This window comes from Lygodium microphyllum, chromosome 1 (assembly GCF_053477565.2).
Source record: "Lygodium microphyllum isolate KBCC chromosome 1, Lygodium_microphyllum_v1.1.10, whole genome shotgun sequence".
NCBI lineage: Eukaryota > Viridiplantae > Streptophyta > Polypodiopsida > Schizaeales > Lygodiaceae > Lygodium > Lygodium microphyllum.
The window spans coordinates 143,971,663-143,991,569 of record NC_141135.1 but is presented as its reverse complement, the minus strand read 5'-3'; the positions used below and the strand labels follow the sequence as shown (position 1 = coordinate 143,991,569).

Genomic DNA, 19,907 nt, shown 5'->3' with positions numbered 1-19,907 from the left:
AGTCTGCAAACGCAGCAATTTGCTGGCGTAGCAGGCTGTACGACAATAGTGCAAATGAATAGTAGTCAGTCGCCAGGTAGAAACAGCAGCAATCAACATGTCGAGGGCTAGAAACAAGCGCCAGACTATAGGGAACAGTGATGGACAGCAAGGATTGAGATGTCCTCCGTGACCGGGGTGTGGACAGCAAGCTGGTAACACCTGAAACCTGCAAAAACGAGATTATAAAAGAGTGAAGGGCTGGCTGTCAATTTATAGAAATTTAGGGTTATAGATGCTCTCCCACTTAACTTTCTCGATCCGCTCCTCGTTTTAGGGTTTTGGCTAAAATAAGCCTAAAATAAGCATGTTTTGGGATTGTTTAAGTGCCTAAGTGCATTTCTTAGCACAATACCCTCTCTCAAGCTCAAAATAGGGCGAGAAAAGTAGGCCAACCAAAAATTTTGATTTACCCCAAGGCGTCCACCCCAAAGCAACCAAGGCATCGGACAAAAGGTGCACGTCGGCTGCCCAATAGCCTACCAAGACTACAGAGGCGATGGATATCTTACCAAGGGAGCCTAAGTAATCACCCCAGAGAGGTCAGGGCGTCGGACCAAGGGTGCTCTTCGACTGCCCAAGGGCCTACTAAGGCCTACAAAGACGGATGGAATCGACAATGGACTTGTTTTTTTTTTTTCTAAGTATTTTGAAAATATATAAGTAATATAGGGACAGCAGCCGATTAAGTGACAGATGGAAAAAGATAAAGAGAGTTTTAAACCCAAGTTATTCACAAAACTAGCAAGCCAATCCCTCAAGTGCCTAAGGATGATAAAAGTAAGTGTATGTGTCAATCATGCGTTGAATATGTAAGAGGCAAAAAAAAAGGTATGCTTAGCAAGACAAGCAAAGCAAGCAAGCAAGGGTAGGAAAACTGCCTTTAGAAGAACTGCCATGTGTTATGCTACAAATATGGTGGATCCTAGAGTCAACCACTCCAAAAGACCAAAAAGGGATAAATGCACACAGATACATGTTGACATAAACAGAATGTCAATGCATAGGGTAATGCAAAGGGAGATGCAAGATGTCATGCTCATGCAATATGCTATGCAACGGTGCCACTAAGACAGTGCCCTCACAGGGGGGAAGTGTTGACTTATCCAAGTGCCCTTTTACAATCAGGTCATCCTGATAGTGCGGATGAAGTTATAAATGTCCATAGTACAATACAAAAAAATAAGTAAATGTAATGTCTAAAAAACTGTAAGCATCATCACTGTCACAATCAAGAGTAGGAGCCGCCCCCTCTCAAACTCGAAGGAAAAGCAAGAGAGAAGCACTCTCTCCCCGTCAAGCTGAAGAAGTAGGGGAGGGTGTACCCAAGCAGATCCTGGGTAGTAGGTACTGAAAAACCAGTCGTTGACCGCTTTCGTTAACATATCTGCAAAAGTGTCTGATGAAGGTACAAACTCTAGGCGAATAGTGTCTAGCTCAACCTGCTCTCTAGAAAAGTGAAAGTGGACTTCCACATGCCGTGTCCGTGGGGTGATGATCGGATTGCCCGCAAGGGCAATGACACTCTAGTTGTCGCAGTAGACAACTGTGGGGGAGTCACATGGAAAATAAAGCGCCGCCAGTAAACTCCTCAAATAGACAGCCTCAGTGGTGTCATCGAAGGGAGCCCAGTACTCAGCCTTGGCTATGGAAGCTGCCACGGTCTCTTACTTACAGCTGGACCAAGAAATGGGAGCCGTGCCCAAGGTAAAGAGGTAGCCGCCATGGAAATGCCAGGTGTCATGATCTCCTGCCAATCAGAATCAGTGTACCCTACAAACATAAACCAAAACCATATGTCAAGCCATAAGAAAAAGTACACCGCAAATAACGCAACACACAAATACATGCAATCCAATGTGACATCCTAGGTGCTGTGAAATACTGACTAAGTATGCTAACTGAGTAAGCTAAATCTGGCCTAGTGTGAATTAACCAAAGAAGTTTTCCTACAACAGAACGATAGGCTTTCGCTTTAGAGAAATATCCCACAAAAATAAGAATATCAGCTCAGGGAGTAAGCTTTCCTATCTTGTCATCAGACGTGTGTGTGTACGCACGACACCCGAAGACTCTGAAATGGAAAATAACAAGTCGAGAGCCAAAAAATGCCTCATACGAGGTTTTCTGAGGAAGAGTCGCAATCAGGCACCGATTGAGAATGTACACTAACGTGTTAACAGCCTTGACCCAAAGCCGCTCAGAAAGCTCTACTGCAAACAGCATAGAGCGTGTCATTTCCATGATTATGTGGTTCCTACGCTCTACGACTCCATTCTGAGAGGGGGAGTTGGTAGAGGTGAGCTAGCGAGAAATGCCATGCTTCTGTAGAAACTCAGAAAACTCGTGGAAGATAAACTCACCACCGCTATACTCCTCATGCACCCAACACGACGATGAGTCTGGTTATTAACCAGCATCACCCAAGCAAAAAAATATGTAAAAGCATCTGACTTATGCTTGAGAAAGTACATCCACATGTATCGTGAATGATCATCCACTATCAAAAAAAAGTACAACGCGCCGTTCAAAGCAGCAATGGATGTCAGCCCACAAAGATCAACGTGAATCAATCTAAGAGGCTCCTCAGCTCTATGTGTGAACTGCTGAGGAAATGGGATACAGTGCTGCTTCTCGAGCTGACAGGCTTTACAGACATCTCGAGCTAGCTTCAGGCGTGGAAGGCCCTCAACTAGCTCATGGCGTGACAACTCATAAAGTGAGTCATAAGCAAGATGCTCTAAGCGAAAATGCCAAAGACGCTTATTTTGCATAGGCTCCCGAGATGTGACTAAGGCCTAGAAGCTATGGAACACGGAGCCTTCGGCGGTTGGCTTGGTCAAAAAGTGTGTCATGTGGTATAGGCCATTAGGCTGTGCCTCACCACAAGCAATCACTAAACCAGTCAAAGAGTCAAGGAACTTGACTGTGATCGTTGTAAAGAAAACTACTCACCCCAAACAGCAAAGCTGCTGAATAGATAACAAGTTCACCCCAAGCTGAGGGACATGATATACATTGTCCAACGAAGCCAGATCTGAACCCTTGTCAGCGGCAAAACTGACGCAACCTTGAGCCTGAATCTTGATCGAGGAGTTGTTTTCTACACGGACCTGCCCGACTGCAAGAGCTCCGGTACGAAAAATGTTCTCTATAAGAGTCATGTGATATGTAGCTCCACTGTCAACAATCCAAACTGGAGCTGAAGTGCTCGGCTATGATGAGTAGACCTTTGCAGTAACCTCATCGGGAGGCAACTCACAGATGTGGAGGAGACTCGCATCTGATGTCTCTATGGAGACAATATGGGCTTGTGCAGACCAGTCAGACAAGCCCTCTGGAGTTAAGAACGTTGTCGATTGAGATGACTGTGCGGTGGCAGTGTGAGTCTAACCTTTAAACTGCCCCTTGCCATCACCCTGCCTCCCCTGCTGGGGGTTGCCCGACTAAGGGACAAAGGTTTGAGACTTAGGTTTTGGTGTTGTGCCTTGTGCCTTTGATCGACACTCGTCGCCAAAATGGCCAACCTTTTGACAATGTTAACTATACCTATTCTTTTTAGGTACATTCAACCACCCAAGTTTGAGTTGTGATTGGGAGTTTCCTTGAGAATCCCCAGATTAATTTAGCTTTTGAGTTTGATTTTGATTTTGAGTGGAGGTTTGGTTTGGTTTGCCCTTCCCTTGTTGCCGTTTCTAAGAATGAGAAAAAAGAGCCCCTCTGAAGAGCAATTCATATGAAACTGATCGAACAATCCTACGTAACGCAACAGCTGACACTCAGATTCATAGAATATAGGCATGGTAAGCTTTGAAACTATTCCTTCCACAAAATTGAACTATTTCTTAGGGAGTTTATTTAGGAACAATGTGACCTAATCGTCAGAGGACTTGGGAGTTCCTGTAGTGGAGAATTCAGCGAGGAGACACCGATACTCAGCCAACTTGACTTTCAAGTCATCCCGGTCAGTGATTTTGAAAAGTTGAAGCTCATGGTCAATATTAATACGACAGGTTCTATCTCGAGCCGTATAGCGTACGATAAAAACATAAACAAAAACCGTACGACAAAGCACAAACTGATAAAAAGAACACAATTAGAGTTATGGTTAGAGTAACTCAGAGACAATGAACACAGTGAATAAATGAAATGATATGACCACTAATACTACGATGCTCATGCAGCAAATACACTATGCAATGAATGAATACTGAATCTCGAACTCCTGTATCTCTAGGATCAAGGCAGGGGTAATGAGCTAGAGAGTGTGTCGTACTCCGAACGGAACCCGAATCGCAGCAAGGCAACCTCCGGATGTCGAACACCAGCAAACGCAACAGTGAGAAGCAGGATCTGATGTAGACAACAATGAGGAGAGAGAAAGACTAAAAACAGAGTCTGCACGAGAGAGAAAGACTAAAAACGTAGGCAAGACAGCCTGCAAGACAGAGAAAGACCAAAAACGGAGCCTGTAGGAGAGAGAAAAACTGAAAACCCAAGCAAGACAGCCTACAAGAGAGAGAGAGAGAGAGAAAGACTAAAAACGGAGCCTGCAGGAGAGAGAAAGACTGAAAACGCAAGCAGGACAGCCTACAGGAGAGAGAAAGACTGCAGCGACTGCAGACAGGAGAGAGAAAACTATTAGGGCGGCAACTGGAGCCTGCAAACGCAGCAGTTTGCTGCCGTGGCAGGGTGTACGACAGCAATGCAGATGAACAGCAGTCAATCGCCAAGCATAAACAGCAGCAATCAATGTGTGGAGGGCTAGAAACAGGCGCCAGACTGTACAGAACAATGATGGACAGCAAGGGCTGAGATGTCCTCCATGACTGGGGTGTGGGCAGCAAGCTGGTAACACTTGAAAGCTGCAAAAACAAGATTGTAAAAGAGTGGAGGGCGCCAACTGCCAATTTATAGAAAATTAGGGTTCTAGATCCTCTCCCACTTAACTTTCTCGATCCGCTCCCTATTTTAGGGTTTTGGCTAAAATAAGCCTAAAATAAGCATGTTTTGGGGGTGTTTAAGTGGCTAAGTGCATTTCTTAGCACAACACTATTGAAGTAAGATGTCGATCCGTCTGGCAAGGACAGGCTGCAGCTCTTGCCAAACAATCAACTTCTTGGAACCACGTGTCCCACTGTAGTGGAGACTATTTACATTCCAAGATGCAATGTGTAAGCTCATGGGAAAACCTGTGACTGATTGAATAGGCATTTGTTCAATGTGAAGGCTGCTGATGAGGAGGAAAAACTATGGGACATGCAAGTACGCTTTGCTATAGGTCTGGACAGCGAACTCCAATCCCCCATGGTGGCTCTCGGCCGGACCATAGGGATGATAGATGTTCCAAGTGGTACTATCAATGCATCTATCAACCATGCTGAGAGTCGTGACTGTGTACACTGGTAGAAACCGGCTGCCTCTGCCAAGGGCCACTCGATCATATCCCTCGAAGCTCTCCACTGTGGAGGGGTTTAAAAGATAATGCTCAAGTGTGGGACCTCGACACCAACTCACCACTTAATGTCATCATGTAGCCAAGCCACTGCTATGCAAACAATGCTAGTCCTTCTTCTCCCATCCACTGGGGGCACTTGACTCTTCAACTCCTCCTCTATTTGTGTCGTCGTCCAATCCCTTGAGTGAGAGAACTGAAGGAAAAAAGTGTAGTTTGGTCCATCCAATGGTGCTAGTAGATGGGCCTTGCCCCTCCTTGACTTACAAACCACAAAGATCCCCACCTCTAGAGGTAGTGGAAACTCTTTGCGCTCCGCAACTCTCAAGTAGGACCATGGGCTACTACGGAAGAACTCCTGTGGCAACACTTGTACCTGTCTTGGGAAAGTGTGACGAGTAGCAAGGGCAGATGAGCTAGTGGCTGTGTGGGAGGGGGAAAACTACTGGTGCAAGGAGGATGTAGGCGTGTGTGGCTCATCACCTCTTGTGGGAGAAGGAGGGGTGCGTCTAGGGGGGATCACCTAAGCCGGGTGCCGATCAGGGGGGGTGCTCGACAGGGGAGGTGGTAGGGGGGAAGAGAATCAAGGGATGGTGGAATGGTCGGATGTTTACCGCAGCACAGAGGAGCAAGAAATTGAAAAAAGGAAATAGCAAAAGGCGCAGGACAAAAAGAAGAAAAAGGCGTCTTAGCCGGTAACCAGACCCTGGAAAAATTAAAAGCACGGGCACAACCCTCAGTTAGTCTTAGAGTCGCCCAAGGAAAGTAAAAGAGTAAAAAGCGCACCATTAAGTGTGAAAACGCTCCTGAATCCTTGTAAGAGAGCGCCACGCTCACTCCTGTGTAAGTTGTATGCATTAGTTGGGAATAGGATAGACTAGAACGGTGGGAAATGAGAAACGGGCCTAGGCTAATGGCCGGCCATGTAAAAAAGGGGATGACCGCCCATGCAAAGTAGGGCATGTATATAAAGTTGAAAAGTGAATGAGAAGCTCATTCTGGTGTGTGGCCAAAGCTTCTTCTTCTTCTTCTCTTGTTTCTTGCCTTCTTGCTTGTGCTTGAGAGAGGGATTGAGAGAGTGTGAGGGAGTGAGGCAGTGATTGTGTGAGAGTGAGGGATCTTGGAGAAGAAGCTCTCCAACTTCTCTCTTCATCTTCCCCTCCTCTCTTCTCTTCTCTTGTCTCGCGCGTGGCTATGGAGGATGAAGCTCATGGGAGAAGGATTGAGGTTGCTTGAGCTTGCCTCAAGGATTGTGGAGCTACCAGTGTGCAAGAAAGAGGAGGGTACTCAATCGAGCATCAAGGTAAGCTCACTACACCCATAAGGTAGGCATTGCGCGTCAGCTATGTGAGAGGTAGCCATGGCCGCTCAGTTCGAAACACTTGAGCAATAAGTGGTCCGTAGGTCTCGGGGTAGAGCTTGAAGCTCCCCTCCATTTTGGAGTGAGGGAGCAATTGTGTGAGAGTGAGGGATCTTGGAGAAGAAGCACTCCATCTTCTCTCTTCATCTTTCCCTCCTCTCTTCTCTTCTCTTGTCTCGCGCGTGGCTATGGAGGATGAAGCTCATGGGAGAGGGATTGAGGTTGCTTGAGCTTGTCTCAAGGATCGTGGAGCTACCGATGTGCAAGAAAGAGGAGGGTACTCGATCAAGCATCAAGGTAAGCTCACTACACCCGTAAGGTAGGCATTGCGCGTCGGCTATGTGAGATGTAGCCATGGCCGCTCGGTTTGAAACACTTGAGCAATAAGTGGTCCGTAGGTCTCAGAGTAGAGCTTAAAGTTCCCCTCCATTTTGATTCTGTTGCTGAGACCGACGGAATCGAGCCTTGAGCGCCGCGCGCATCAAATCGAGCATAGAAGTAGGGTTTGCAGCCTGAACCGGTACTCAAGATAGCTAGGAGATTTAGGAGGTTTTAATCCGTGAAACAAGTAAGTATTTTGGTTTGTTAAAAGCATTAGTGTAGAACTACCATTCTGCATCTCTGTTTTGCATTTTGGCTGCACTAGATTAAGGTTAGATTAGGTTAAGAAAAGAGAAAACAGAGGTTTTGGCTGCTGCTAGAAATAGGGAAACAGGGGACCAAATTCAAATTTCTAGGTAAAACAGGGAAAGGGAACTGGCTGTAAGGTTTTGCAGTGCTAGGAAAGGACCTTAAGAGGCTAAGAGGCTTGGGAGGCCAGGACAAACCTCATTTCACTGGTTAGCTTTGTGAGAGAGAGAGAGAGAGAGAGAGAGAGAGAGCTTCTGGTTGCCAGGAAGAGGGAGCTATCACGATTCTGGGTGCCATCGATTTGTACTGCTCCAAGTGAGTCTGGTGTTTCTTAGTAGTGCCCTAATCAGATCTAGGAAGTCTCTCGTGATTGTGTGCAGCAAGCATCAAGAGGGATCGAAACGTGTCGGAATCGCGCCTACCGCCAGACACAATCGGAATCGGACCACCCAAGTCCTGAAGTCGGACCGTCCGATTCCCAGAATCGAACCATCCGACTGAGGGAGTCGGACCAGCCCTATTCGATTCCCAGAATCGGACAGTCCGATCGAACGTGCCACGTGGCACTCGAACTGCCCATTGTAATCGGACCATCCAACATTCGAATCGGACCAAACAATTTTAGGACTCGGACCACCCCGTCCGACTACTAGAGTCGGACCAGACCTATCCTATTGCAAGAATTGGACCGTCCGACTCCTAGAGTCCGACCAGCCCTGTCCGATTCCCAAAATCGGACCATCCTGTCAGAAAGAAGAAAAGAAAAAAAAGGATCTTAGATGACCCTGCCACAGACCTGACCCCTAGGACACAACCCTCAACACCCCCAAGACCTTGTTTGACCATTAGAACCTCAGAGACCAATCGAACTTGGAGCAGAATAGAAAACGCAGCACAGACCTTCAGAAAGACCATAGAATAGGCGGGAACCGAGCTTAGAACTCAAATCAGGCTAAGAATATGAAGAGAAACAGAGTGGAGTTCGCATTAAACGCTTTTTGTATCGGCACTTCACTTTTGTGTTCCACTAAGTTTGCACTGCAAGAAAAGAGAAAAGCCGGTTTTCGCACCAAGCACCACGAAAGCACTAAACATAACGTGTGAATAAGGATTGCAGCTGCTTTCAAATAACAAGGAACACATCAGGATATCTAATAACATTAAGGAACCCACTAGTAGGAGAAGACCCCAAGATTTAGACCGGTGCCTGAGTGCCCTACTAGTAGGACCTGGAGAAGACACGAAGACATGGAAAGCAACAATATAGAGGATTGGACGCTGCCGGAGCTGCTTGGATTTATTGACAACCTCATGGAGCTGGAAGCAGAAACAATGTCGGGATCAAGAGGCGAACGAGAAGAGAACCAATTAGACTTAGGAGAATTTCCAACCTCAGTCCAAGAACTGGTCCACAACTACGATCTACTCACCAGGACCGTGATCCAAGGCAGACATGTAGAGGAAGTGGTAGCAAACCTGGAATAAGGGAGAAGAGCGATCAAGAGAGCGCTAGAAGGCATAATTGTCTACAACCATGAGCAAAGGGCTAGAAGGCTACAGCAAGACCTAGATATGTACGAGACTAGACGAGTGCTAGACCTAGCTAGAGCGGCCAAATCCACACCAAATGTAGAGAGGGAACGGGCAGCAGAGGCTGACATGACATTGAGCGAACTGATAGCAAAGTGACTCTTGGACAACACGTCCATTGAACAGAGCACTACTGCCCTAGCAACCGTGCTACTATCGGGATTGGGAGTCATGCAAGGGGCTAAAGGGCAGGCTAGAATCCCCATAGTAGCAAAACAACTAGCTAGATACGAACCTAGCAGTGACCCGTACAACTTCATGGAGCAGTTCGGGCAAGTATGTGAGGCAAATGGTCTTACTGACCCTGCACAGCGAGCTCAAGCTTTCGGCCTGTGCTTAGGCGATAAGGGGAGGACCTGGTATTCTAGTCTAGATGACGCACGAACTTTGTTCGCCTTAAGGGCCTCTTCATCAAGAGGTTTTCAGAGGCAGGGTATTCGGATAACCTCATCGTTAGGTTGATGAATATCAGTCAAAGGGAGAAGGAGGACGTTAGGGATTACGTCACTCAGGTGCGTAGCCTCTACAAGAGAATCCCTATCAATGAGCGACCTATCGAGAGGGCAATGTCTACAGTGTTCATGAACGGGATTCGGAGTGAGGAGCTCTACAAAGCTTTGGCCAATAACTCCACCTTGCAACGAGACATGCTAGCTAGAGTTTTCGAGGAGGCAATACGCGTAGATAATCAACTCAGGGAACACAGCATGAGGACTACCAACCGAGAAAGTGCAAGCCAGAGGGACCCTGAGAGATCAACTACTTCGGGGAAAAAAGCAACTGCTAGTGTGCAGGATAAGGGAAAGAGTGTAGACCACGACCAGGGGATGGCAAAGATGAAAATGAAGATTACCTTCAATTGGCTTTTAGACAGTATGGCATCTTGTCATGTTACTCCGCATAGAGCTTGGTTCTCTTCTTACAAGGAGGTTGACGGATGTATTTCTTTGGGCCTTGAGCAGGATTGTCATGTTATTGGTACAAGGAATATACACTTGGCTTTGCCAAATGGGTCTTCTCTTATGCTCCGTGATGTCTTGCATATACCTACGCTCAGTAAGAGCCTGATCTCTACCAGTCAGTTACATGGTGCAAGATAATATGTCTCTCTTGGAAATACTTCATGGAAAATCCATCATGGTTGCTTGGTATTGGCCACAGGTGCTAGATATGGCAGTGATTATGTAGTGCATGTCTCTCATGTGGAAGATTCTATGGTTGCAGTTATACAGATACCACATGTATTGTTATGGCATTGTTGCCTAGGCCATGTACAACACACTGAGATGGATGCTTTATGTGATATGGGCTTATTGCCTGCTCCTCCCCATGCTACTTGCCCTCATTGTACTCATGGTCCGTGCAGAGCCTCTTTGGCCTATGGCGATCATGTGAGGCATGCTCCTCTAGATCTAGTCCATGTTGCAGTATATGGACCTATGCCTTCCCAATCACTTGGTGGAGCGTCGTATTTTGTGACCTTCATGGATCATGCTACCCACCGTGTTTGGGCTTTACCTTTGGTACGGATTGCGGATGCTGTTACTATACTTGACAGGTTTATGGATTCTATTGGTAGCATGCCTAGATGCTTGCAAATGGATTATGACAGTCATGAGACCCAACTTACGGATCTCTTGTCAGCAATATGGCATTGATTTCTTATGCCCACGGTATTATGGGATTGCTCATGACATGTGCTTGACTTTACAGGCAAAGGTTGCTTCTATGCTTACCACAACTAGGTTGTCTTATGGCTTTTGGGCTGAGGCCCTTATGACGGCAATCTACTTGGTTAATCGGACGTCATGTTTCTCTTTGGATGCTATTACTCCGCACGAGACATGGAGTGGCATGAGACCCTCCTATAATCACTTGAGGATGTTTGGCTGCCAGGCATCTGTCAATATGCCATATGAGCCTATGTCACGCAGATGCATACTCCTTGGTTATGGAGATGGTGACTTTATAGCTTACAGGTTTTGGGATTTAGATGCCCAGCAGGTTCTACACAGCCATTATGCTGTCTTTTATGAGACGCGGACACCTCTCAAGCCTCTTGATGCGAGTTTAGTGCGCTTTATGGCTGATTCTACAGCCGTATGTCAGTCTTCCGCTTTGCTGAGGCCGCACATTGTCTTGAGACCCCGTTTGACTTGTGCCCCGAATGCTAGCCCTCTTTCGATGATTGACCTTGGAGAGTCTGTATGCTCTCCACTGTCTTTTATGCACTGCGTTGATGCTATGCGCCACTCTGATGCTTTACAACCGTGCACTTATGAGTTGTGTTGCTTGCTTCATGGAAAGCAGTCATGGATTGCTCTATTGTCTAGAGCTATGGAATCGCTTATCTCCTGGATATCTTGGACTCGAAGATTCCCGACACTTATTGCACAGCTCGCTTTCCGATTGGGCGTTGGGTAAGGTGTCATGATTCCTCACCCTGTCTCTTTTCTTTTCTTTTGTTTTTTCACTCCCTCGCCCATTGGCCTTTTAGTGGGAGGTTGTTGGGGTAAAAGATCCTTGGGCCTATCCATGTACAATGACCGCCCATATTCTTTATTCATATATATATGAAAGTGTAATAAGGCTGTCATAACATTGTTGACAGCACCTACATTGTGTGTGCTTTTCTCTCCCGCGTCTGCTGCATCCCTTTCACAAAACACACTAGAAAAGAAATGCATGCCCTAAATAGAGTTGCCTCCTCCATCAAAGCACATGAGAGACTAAGTGTCAGAGCTCCTAATGTCCCCATCCCACTCAAATTGAGACTCACAAGCAAGAGATGGCTATGCAAGATACACATGAATGCTAGCACCCCCTCTTAGATCCTAGAAGTGGCAAAAGGCCAAAGAAGATGAAATGGATCCAAGGGTGGCAAAGTGAAAAAGTTAATGAAGTCCATCGATGAAGAAGCTCCTCACAATCCTAGGAATCCCCTTCTAAAACATAACAGGCCAAGGAATCCACAACTACATCACCAATATCATCCCCCTCTAAAAGGGATAAGGGGGTACAAGGGACTGTCAAAGGAGACAGTGGGGAATGGGATGGAACCTATGGGATAGGAGGTGAATAATCGCGAACACGTGCAACAATGGAAGACTCCTATTATGGGGGTACAAGGGGACTCTCAAAGGAGACTATGGGGGATGGGATGGAACCTATGGAATGGGAGGTGCATAATCAAAAGCAGGTGCAGAAATGGAAGACTCATACTATGGGAGCACTAGATTGTGCTCGAGAGACTAGACTACATGCAAGATTTGTTACAAGAATTCTGATTACAAGATAATCCCATATAGGGGCACAAGATACAATGATAACTTAACAATATACAAAAAATCCCACAACCTCAGACCGTAGAATAGACAACAAAACTCGATAGGATATGAAGGATTCCACAACCCGAGACCCTAGATATGGATACAAGATTATCAAAATTACAAGATCTCCCTCGATGGGGATGAACAAGACAATACTAGACAAGATCTCGTACTACAAGATTACAAGGTGACAAAACAACATGCGTATAATGGAAGACAAGACAAGACTAGATACCATGACTAGACAAGAACTAGAACTCGAACTCGAAGTTACTTACTTGGATGTCTCAACTCCTTGAGCTTCCAAGACTAGCATTGGCAAGACTAAGGAGCTCTATGGTGAGCCCCTCCTTTTATAGGTGTTGGTGGAGGGCTAAAGATCTTCTAGAATATTCCATGATGACATCATCGATGATGCAAGAGATAAAAAGGCATATCTTCTAGAAGGTTCTGCGATGACATGGCAAGGGTGCATTCGCATGGTTGGCTCAAGGATGTCTAGTTAAGAGTGTGTTGCATGGTTGGCTCGAGGATGTCTAGTTAAGGGTGCGTTCGCATGGGGTGTGGATTCATATGGCATGAGCAAGAATTAATCCGTACACTTGATCATTGCATATCCGTGACATCACCCCCTCTTCTAGCCATGAGTTCCACAAGGAGTGGCTTGGTGGTTTGGTCCAAGTTTCATTCCATTCCTTTTGTGAAATTCTTTAACTTTCAAAGGTGCTCCTTGGAGATATTCTACAAGTTCCCAAGTGCGATCATTGATGTCATATCCTTTCCAATGAACAAGCTATTGCAATCGACCTTGACATATCCTTGAGTCTAAGATATGCTTGACCTCAAATTCTTCATGATCTTTAATCTCGACAAGTGATGGGGGATTAGATCTCTCCCCCATCAATGGTGAGCTATAGTATGGCTTGAGCAAGGAAACATGGAAGACTGGGTGGATCTTCATGGTGTTGGGAAGTTGGAGTCGATAAGCAATTGGACTAATTTGGGCTACGATAGTGAATGGCCCAAATCTCTAGTGATCTAGCTTGATAGAGGGCCTTGTTGTCTGGAGGTTATGCCTGAGCAACCATACTTTATCACCAACTTTGTATGTTGGATATTGGAGACAACGCTAGTCCATATAGTGCTTATACTTATTCTAAGCCTTTTGGATTTGTTGCTTGAGTTCTTGGTGTATATCTGCTAGGTGTTGAGCTTTATCTCAAGTAGCAAGGTTCTTTACTTGATCAAAGAGATGTACATCCATCCTTGGATACTGGCCATAGTTTGCAAAGAAAGAAATTTGCTTGGTATTTATTGTAAGCAATCTCTGCAAAGGGCAAGAGCTCAAACCAATCATTCTAATGATAGTTAATGGTGCAATAGAGATATTGTTCCAATACTTGATTTACCCATTCTGTTTGACTATCAGCCTATGGAAGTTTCGTTGTGGATAACTTAACTTGGACTGGATGATTGACTATCAGTCTATGGATGATTGGCTATGTTTGCAAAGGCTCTTCCAAAAACTAGATATGAATTGGGAAACCCGATCGCTAATGATGTCGTCCGGGAGTCCATGTAATCTAAAAATATATTTGAGGAAGAGTCTAGTAGTAGCTACACCTGTGATAGTCTTGGCGGTAGGGATGAAATGTGTCATTTTTGTGAACCTATCTACCACAACAAGAATAGAATCATATTTGTCTGACTTGGAAAGATCTATTATGAAATCCATGGACAAAGAAGACGAGGGTCACGCTAGAATGGACAAGGGTTGCAAGAGGCCATGTGGTTTGTGACGAGGTATCTTGGCCATGTTCCAGATATCACATGATTTTATATATTCATTAACTTCTTTCCACTTCTAGGGCCACCAAAAATCTCTTGAAATAAGCTCAAAGGTCTTATTAACTCCAAAGTGTCTTGTTGCTAGAGTATCATGGCATTGTTGAAGTACCTAGAGTCTTGGCTTTCCTAGAGGGATGTAAAGTAGATCCTTAAAGTATAAGGAATCCATTAGTTTCCCAAAACTCACAAACTTTATTTCCTTTTCCCTCTTGATTTTTTCTCTTGACATTGTTGACCAAATCATCATACTGCAAGGCTTTATGGATTAGCTGGATCAAGGGAGGGTCCTCTTGGTGATAACTAGAGATGGCTACTAGCTGGAGGTGTGTAGGCTTGAGTAGTATTACTCGTTGATGATCAAAAGTTTTTTCTCCCTTCTTACGTGCCAAGTAAGATCTTCATGATAAAGCATCTCATTAGCATTGTTGGCATCCTAGGTGATAGGTGATGACAAATTCACACATAGATAGGAAGTTATTCCAACGGGATTGCCTTCAATTAAGGATGCAGATTGTCATAAAGCATTCTAGATTTTTGTGATTTGTATAGACGATAACTTTATGGGTTGCACCCTCTAGATGATTACACCAAGTATCAAAGGCATCTACAATAGCAAGTAGTTATTTGTCATGGGTCTCATAGTTTCTCTCTAGAGGGGAGAACTTCCTTGAGTGAAATGCCACTGGATACATATGACCATCATCTCCATGCTAGGACAAGATGGCTTCTAAGGCATAGTCTAATGCATCAATCTCCAAGAAAAATGGCTTGGTAGGATCTGGGTGGACTAGGATTGGAGCAGTGGTGAAAGTGGTCTTCAAGGTTTAGAAGGCCTTCTCGGCTTTTGGGGTCCATGAGAACTTTGAGTTTCCTATGAGTCTCATGAGTAGTGTGACCATCTTTGAGTAATCCTTGATAAATGTCTTGTAGAAGTTGACAAAGCCAAGGAAACATTAGACATCGCGAATACATGTGGGGGTCAGCCAATCAAGAATAGTCTTGATCTTCTTGGAGTCCATGAAGATTCCTCTCTAGGAGACATTGTACCCCAAGAATTCCACTTTGTCTTACGGAAGAAACACTTCTCAAGTTTTGCATATAGTCTTTTTTCTCTGAGCTTTTTCAAAACTAATTTTACATGGTGCTCATGCTCCTTTGGATCTTTTGAAAATATCAAGATATCATCCAAGTAATCTACAAAATCATCTAGAAGCCCTCAAAAGATATCATTCATCATATGTTGAAACACTACAAGAGCATTGGTGAGACCAAATGGCATAACAACATACTTGAAGTAACCATACCTCATGCAGAAGGCTATCGTCCATTTGTCTCCTTCTCTAATCTGTACAAGATTGTAAGTCCCTCGTAGATCGATCTTTGTGAAGATCATGGCTTTTCCAAGGCATTCCAAGAGCTTTGGTATCAATAGCAAAGTGTATCGATTCTTGGTTGTTATCTTGTTGAGTTCTCAATAATCCACACACATTCAAAGTGACCTGTCTTTCTTCTTCACGAACAAAATTAGGGCTCCAACAAGAAACTTAGTGCCTAATGAACCCTTTGGCAAAGTTCTTATCAATGTTCTTGCATAGTTCAACTAGTTCATCGAGGGAGAGCATGTAGATGGGTCCAAAAGTTGGTTGACCCTCCTCATTGAGTTCTATAGCACAATCATATAGTCTGTGTTTGGATAAGAGATCTACATTCTTTTTTTTCAAAGACATATTGGAATTCTTGATACTGGCTTGGGTAGCTTAACTGACTCATCCTTACTAGATTCTTAAGCTGGTATATAATATATCATATAGGTTGGTTCCTACCTTGCTATGTGCATAAAGGCTTTAGCTCCTAGATATACCGACTTTTCTTGATTTTCACAACGTGTAATCTTTTGCTTAACCCAAACAATTTCTGGGTTGTATTTCTTTAGCCAAGGCATCCCAAGGATGATTGGATTTGTGAGATTGGATATGATATTAAAGCATACATGAGATTTGTGATCACCCAAGAGTCACCATGAGTGGTTGGGTTTCCTTGGTAATATCTCCACGTGCTAGAGATCTTCCATCCACGACTTCAGCTATTGCAAGATTGGTCTTTTGGAGTACTAGAATCTAGTATCTATTCACAAGGCCATCATTAATGAAACATGCAAAGGCCCAGAAGTCAACCAAAGCTTTGAGGAAAAGGGTCTTTCTCGGCATGATTATCTGGACTGTGACAAGGAAAGTTTCCATGGATGAGGCTGGGATTAAGAGACCCTTTCTTATATCAAGGTCTGATTGTATAGTCTCATTTACAACCGGACATACTCGTTTTCTTGCTCAAGGATGGTTGCAGCAACTCTAGGGTTCTTGCCCTCTTATTTGGATAATTTAGGGCAATATGTCCAAGGTTTCCAGAATATAGACATAGATGATTCTCTCTTCGTCTTTGCTTTTCTTATGGGATCAAGGGCTGGATTTGGTATTATCTATTTGCATCGGTTCAAGCTTGGTTTCTTCTCTAATTGGGTCTCTAATTGGAACTAGGTTACAAATTAAATACTCCTCATGCCAAGTGAGGTCACAGATTAATTGTATAAATTCAGATGCATAAGCAGAAGCAAGGCGATTACCTTGTTGTAGCTTCCGAAGTTTTGTTTCTGCTACTTGACCAACCTTTGTATCTCCAAATGTGGAAGTAAGCTCGCAAAGAAATGCCTCATAGTTATCAAGTACGGGTATATTCTTTTCCAAGATTGGAGCAAGCCATGATGAAGCTTGACCATAAAGCAAAGTCCCAATGAATCCCACCTTGGAAGAATCATTTGGATACCTATCCGGTTGCATGCGGATATAAAGCTCTACTTGCTGCAAAAATCCCTTGAACTTCGAACGGTCACCATTGAACTTCTCTAGCATGCTAATCTTGGGTTCTTTTATTGGGGATTGATAAACACACGGAATCATCTGATCACTTCCTCTGTTGTTCTGCAAGTCTCGGATATGGTCTTGCATCTCTTGAAGCGCCAGGCCTAAATACATAGGGTGTTCTATTTGAAGTTGCGCTTATCATCCATTCAAGTCTTGAATTTATTGTTGGAGGTTTTGAAGGAAGGCAACAATTTTTTCAAGAGTCGCCTCCATGGTGCTCAGTAGGGCTAGAAAGGAGTCTTGCCAAACTGTTATGGGAGCACTAGACTGTGCTCAAGAGACTAGACTAGATGCAAGATTTATTATAAGAATTTTGATTACAAGATAATCCCACGTAGGGGCACAAAGTACAATGATAACTTAACAACAAGATACGGAAAATCCCACAACCCGAGACCGTAGGTATATACAACAGGACTCAATTGGATATGAAGGATCCCACAACCCGAGACCATAGGTATAGATACAAGATATTAGAATTACAAGATCTCCCTCGACAAGGATGAACAAGATACAAGACAGTACTAAACAAGATCTTGTACTACGAGATCACAAGGTGACTACACAACAGGCGTATAAGGAAAGACAATACAAGACTAGATACCATGACTAGCCAAGAACTAGAATTGGAACTTGAAGTTATTTACTTGGAGGTCTCCACTCCTTGAGCTCCCAAGACTGGCATTGGCGAGACTAAGGAGCTCTATAGCAAGCCCCTCCTTTTACAGATATTGGAGAGTGGCTAAAGATATTCTAGAATGTTCTATGATGACATCCTCGATGATGCAAGCAATGACATGATATCTTCTAGAAGGTTCTATGATGACATAGCAAGGGTGGATTCGTATGGTTGGCTCAAGGATGTTCTATTAAGGGTGCATTCGCATGGGGTGTGGATTCATATGGCATGAGCAAGAATTAATCCGTATACTTAATCATGGCATGTCCGTGACAACTCCCATGGAGAACCCTACACAATGAAAGGAGAATGGAGCTTGTAAAGCCCCCTCTCCTATCAACATATCACTAAAACGGCTCCTAAAGAAAAATCCTCAATAGAGACAGGCTGGTCAATAAAGACAAACCCAACTAGTAAGGCTAGTAAGGCCATGAACTGAGAGGAGTGGAAAGCTCAAGTCTGAAACATGTAGGACTTCTGAAACAGAGCAAAGTGCCAACACCACTAATAGGCACCAAAGAAATATCGCCAACAATGAAGTAAACGAAAACAAAAACAAAAATAGAATCAGCAAGTTCCAAAGGAGAGGGAAACAAACACACCACATCATCAAGGGGGGAGAGCAAAAAGGCAAAAAGAGGAGTGAGCTTGGAGCCTAGGTGCCCAAAAGTTAGAAATTGGAATACAAGTTCCACACTCAAAATCAAAGCTTTCTAATTTCCAAGTTGAGGGGGAGAGAGCGAGAGAGAGAGAGAGAGAGAGAGAGAGAGAGAGAGAGAGAGAGAGTCATTAGTAACAGTTCCAAGTCTATTTAGTCTATTTTATGCTCAAAACTGAAGTTAGTCGAGAAGGGGGTTTTTTTTGGGGGGAGAGAGAGAGAGAGAGGAGAGAGAGAGAGATTTTTGAGAGAGATTAGTCTCCAAGAGAGAGAGAGAGAGAGAGAAAACTCGTGACGATGTCGCCGCCTGCGCGTGCCGCCCTGCCGTCGGTCATTTGACCTGTCGGCCCTGCCCGCCATCACACCTGCCTGCCTTCGGGTGTCAGACCTACGGGTTTGGGTCGCCGTCGGTGCCTATCAGTCCTGTTCGCTTGCAAACCTGCACGCCGTTGGACCTGCTCGTCGGCCCCGCTTGCCATCCGACCCGCCCGCTGTTCAACCTGTCCGCCATCGCACCTGCACGCCGTTGGACCTGCTCGTCGGCCCTGCTCGCCATCCAACCCGCCCGCTGTTCGACCTGTCCACCAAGAGAGAGAGAGAGAGAGGTGCAGTTCTGCCCTGCCCCTGTGTGAACAGTCTTCTCACTGCCAGTCAGGTACAGACCTGTTGTGCGAGCAGCCCAGACTTCAGTACAGTCCCTGTGCGCCCTTCTGCAGGTAGTCAGGCACACATTTTGCTGCTTCAGTTCAACACACACTTGGGCAACTTCCTGCAGGGTATAAACGCAGACAGTTACAGGCCCCCAGACTTACAGGCTTAGACCTGCGGTCAAAAGGCTTGCATACAGGAATCTGCAAGGACAGAGAAATCTGATTGCAAGGACATGTCACGTCAGGTGATACTTCCAGGCAACTCACAGGCAGCCGGCAGAGAGAGAGAGAGAGAGAGAGAGGACAGAAGCATGGCTGGGCTGGATATGGCTTTTATCGACCAGACGGTGGTGGCAGCCCTTGGTCCGGATTCTGATACAGAGAAACCGGAGGATATGGTTCCTTGCACGGAGGAGATGCCTTCTGGTTCTGACTTTCCGCCTGCGGGCAAACGCTCCAAGCATACTTCCAACGAGACAATGGGTCCTCAGGAACGTTCCTATGCACAGGTTGCCTCTGATTCTGTGCATTTGCAGGAGATTAACTGGGAGCATTTGCTGGAGTTTGCCAATACTCTGCTTGGCGATTATGTCCAGCATAATCATGAAGCTTTTTCTGACTCGGGAACTGAAGAAGTTCTGGAAGCCACAGTGGACCCGAAAACTGTCTTGCGCTCTTTTTCGGTGTTTTATGACCGTGCGGTTATACTCTTCTTCACTAGCAGGATCCCAGTGCTTTCCCATATTCGCCA

General features: G+C 45.1%; 1 protein-coding gene across 1 annotated transcript in view; it reads right to left on the bottom strand.

Moving 5' to 3' along the window:
• LOC148041769 (choline/ethanolaminephosphotransferase 1-like) overlaps positions 1 to 19,620 on the bottom strand; it is a 33,482-nt gene extending 13,862 nt beyond the window's left edge. The window contains exons 1-3 of the mRNA XM_087696684.1: positions 19,591 to 19,620; positions 19,319 to 19,375; positions 18,946 to 19,275 (exon numbers count right to left, since the gene is read on the bottom strand). Coding sequence (XP_087552810.1) covers positions 18,946 to 19,275; positions 19,319 to 19,375; positions 19,591 to 19,620 — 417 coding nt within the window. The remainder of the gene's footprint in view (positions 1 to 18,945; positions 19,276 to 19,318; positions 19,376 to 19,590) is intronic.
• Between the last annotated feature and the right edge of the window lie 287 nt (positions 19,621 to 19,907).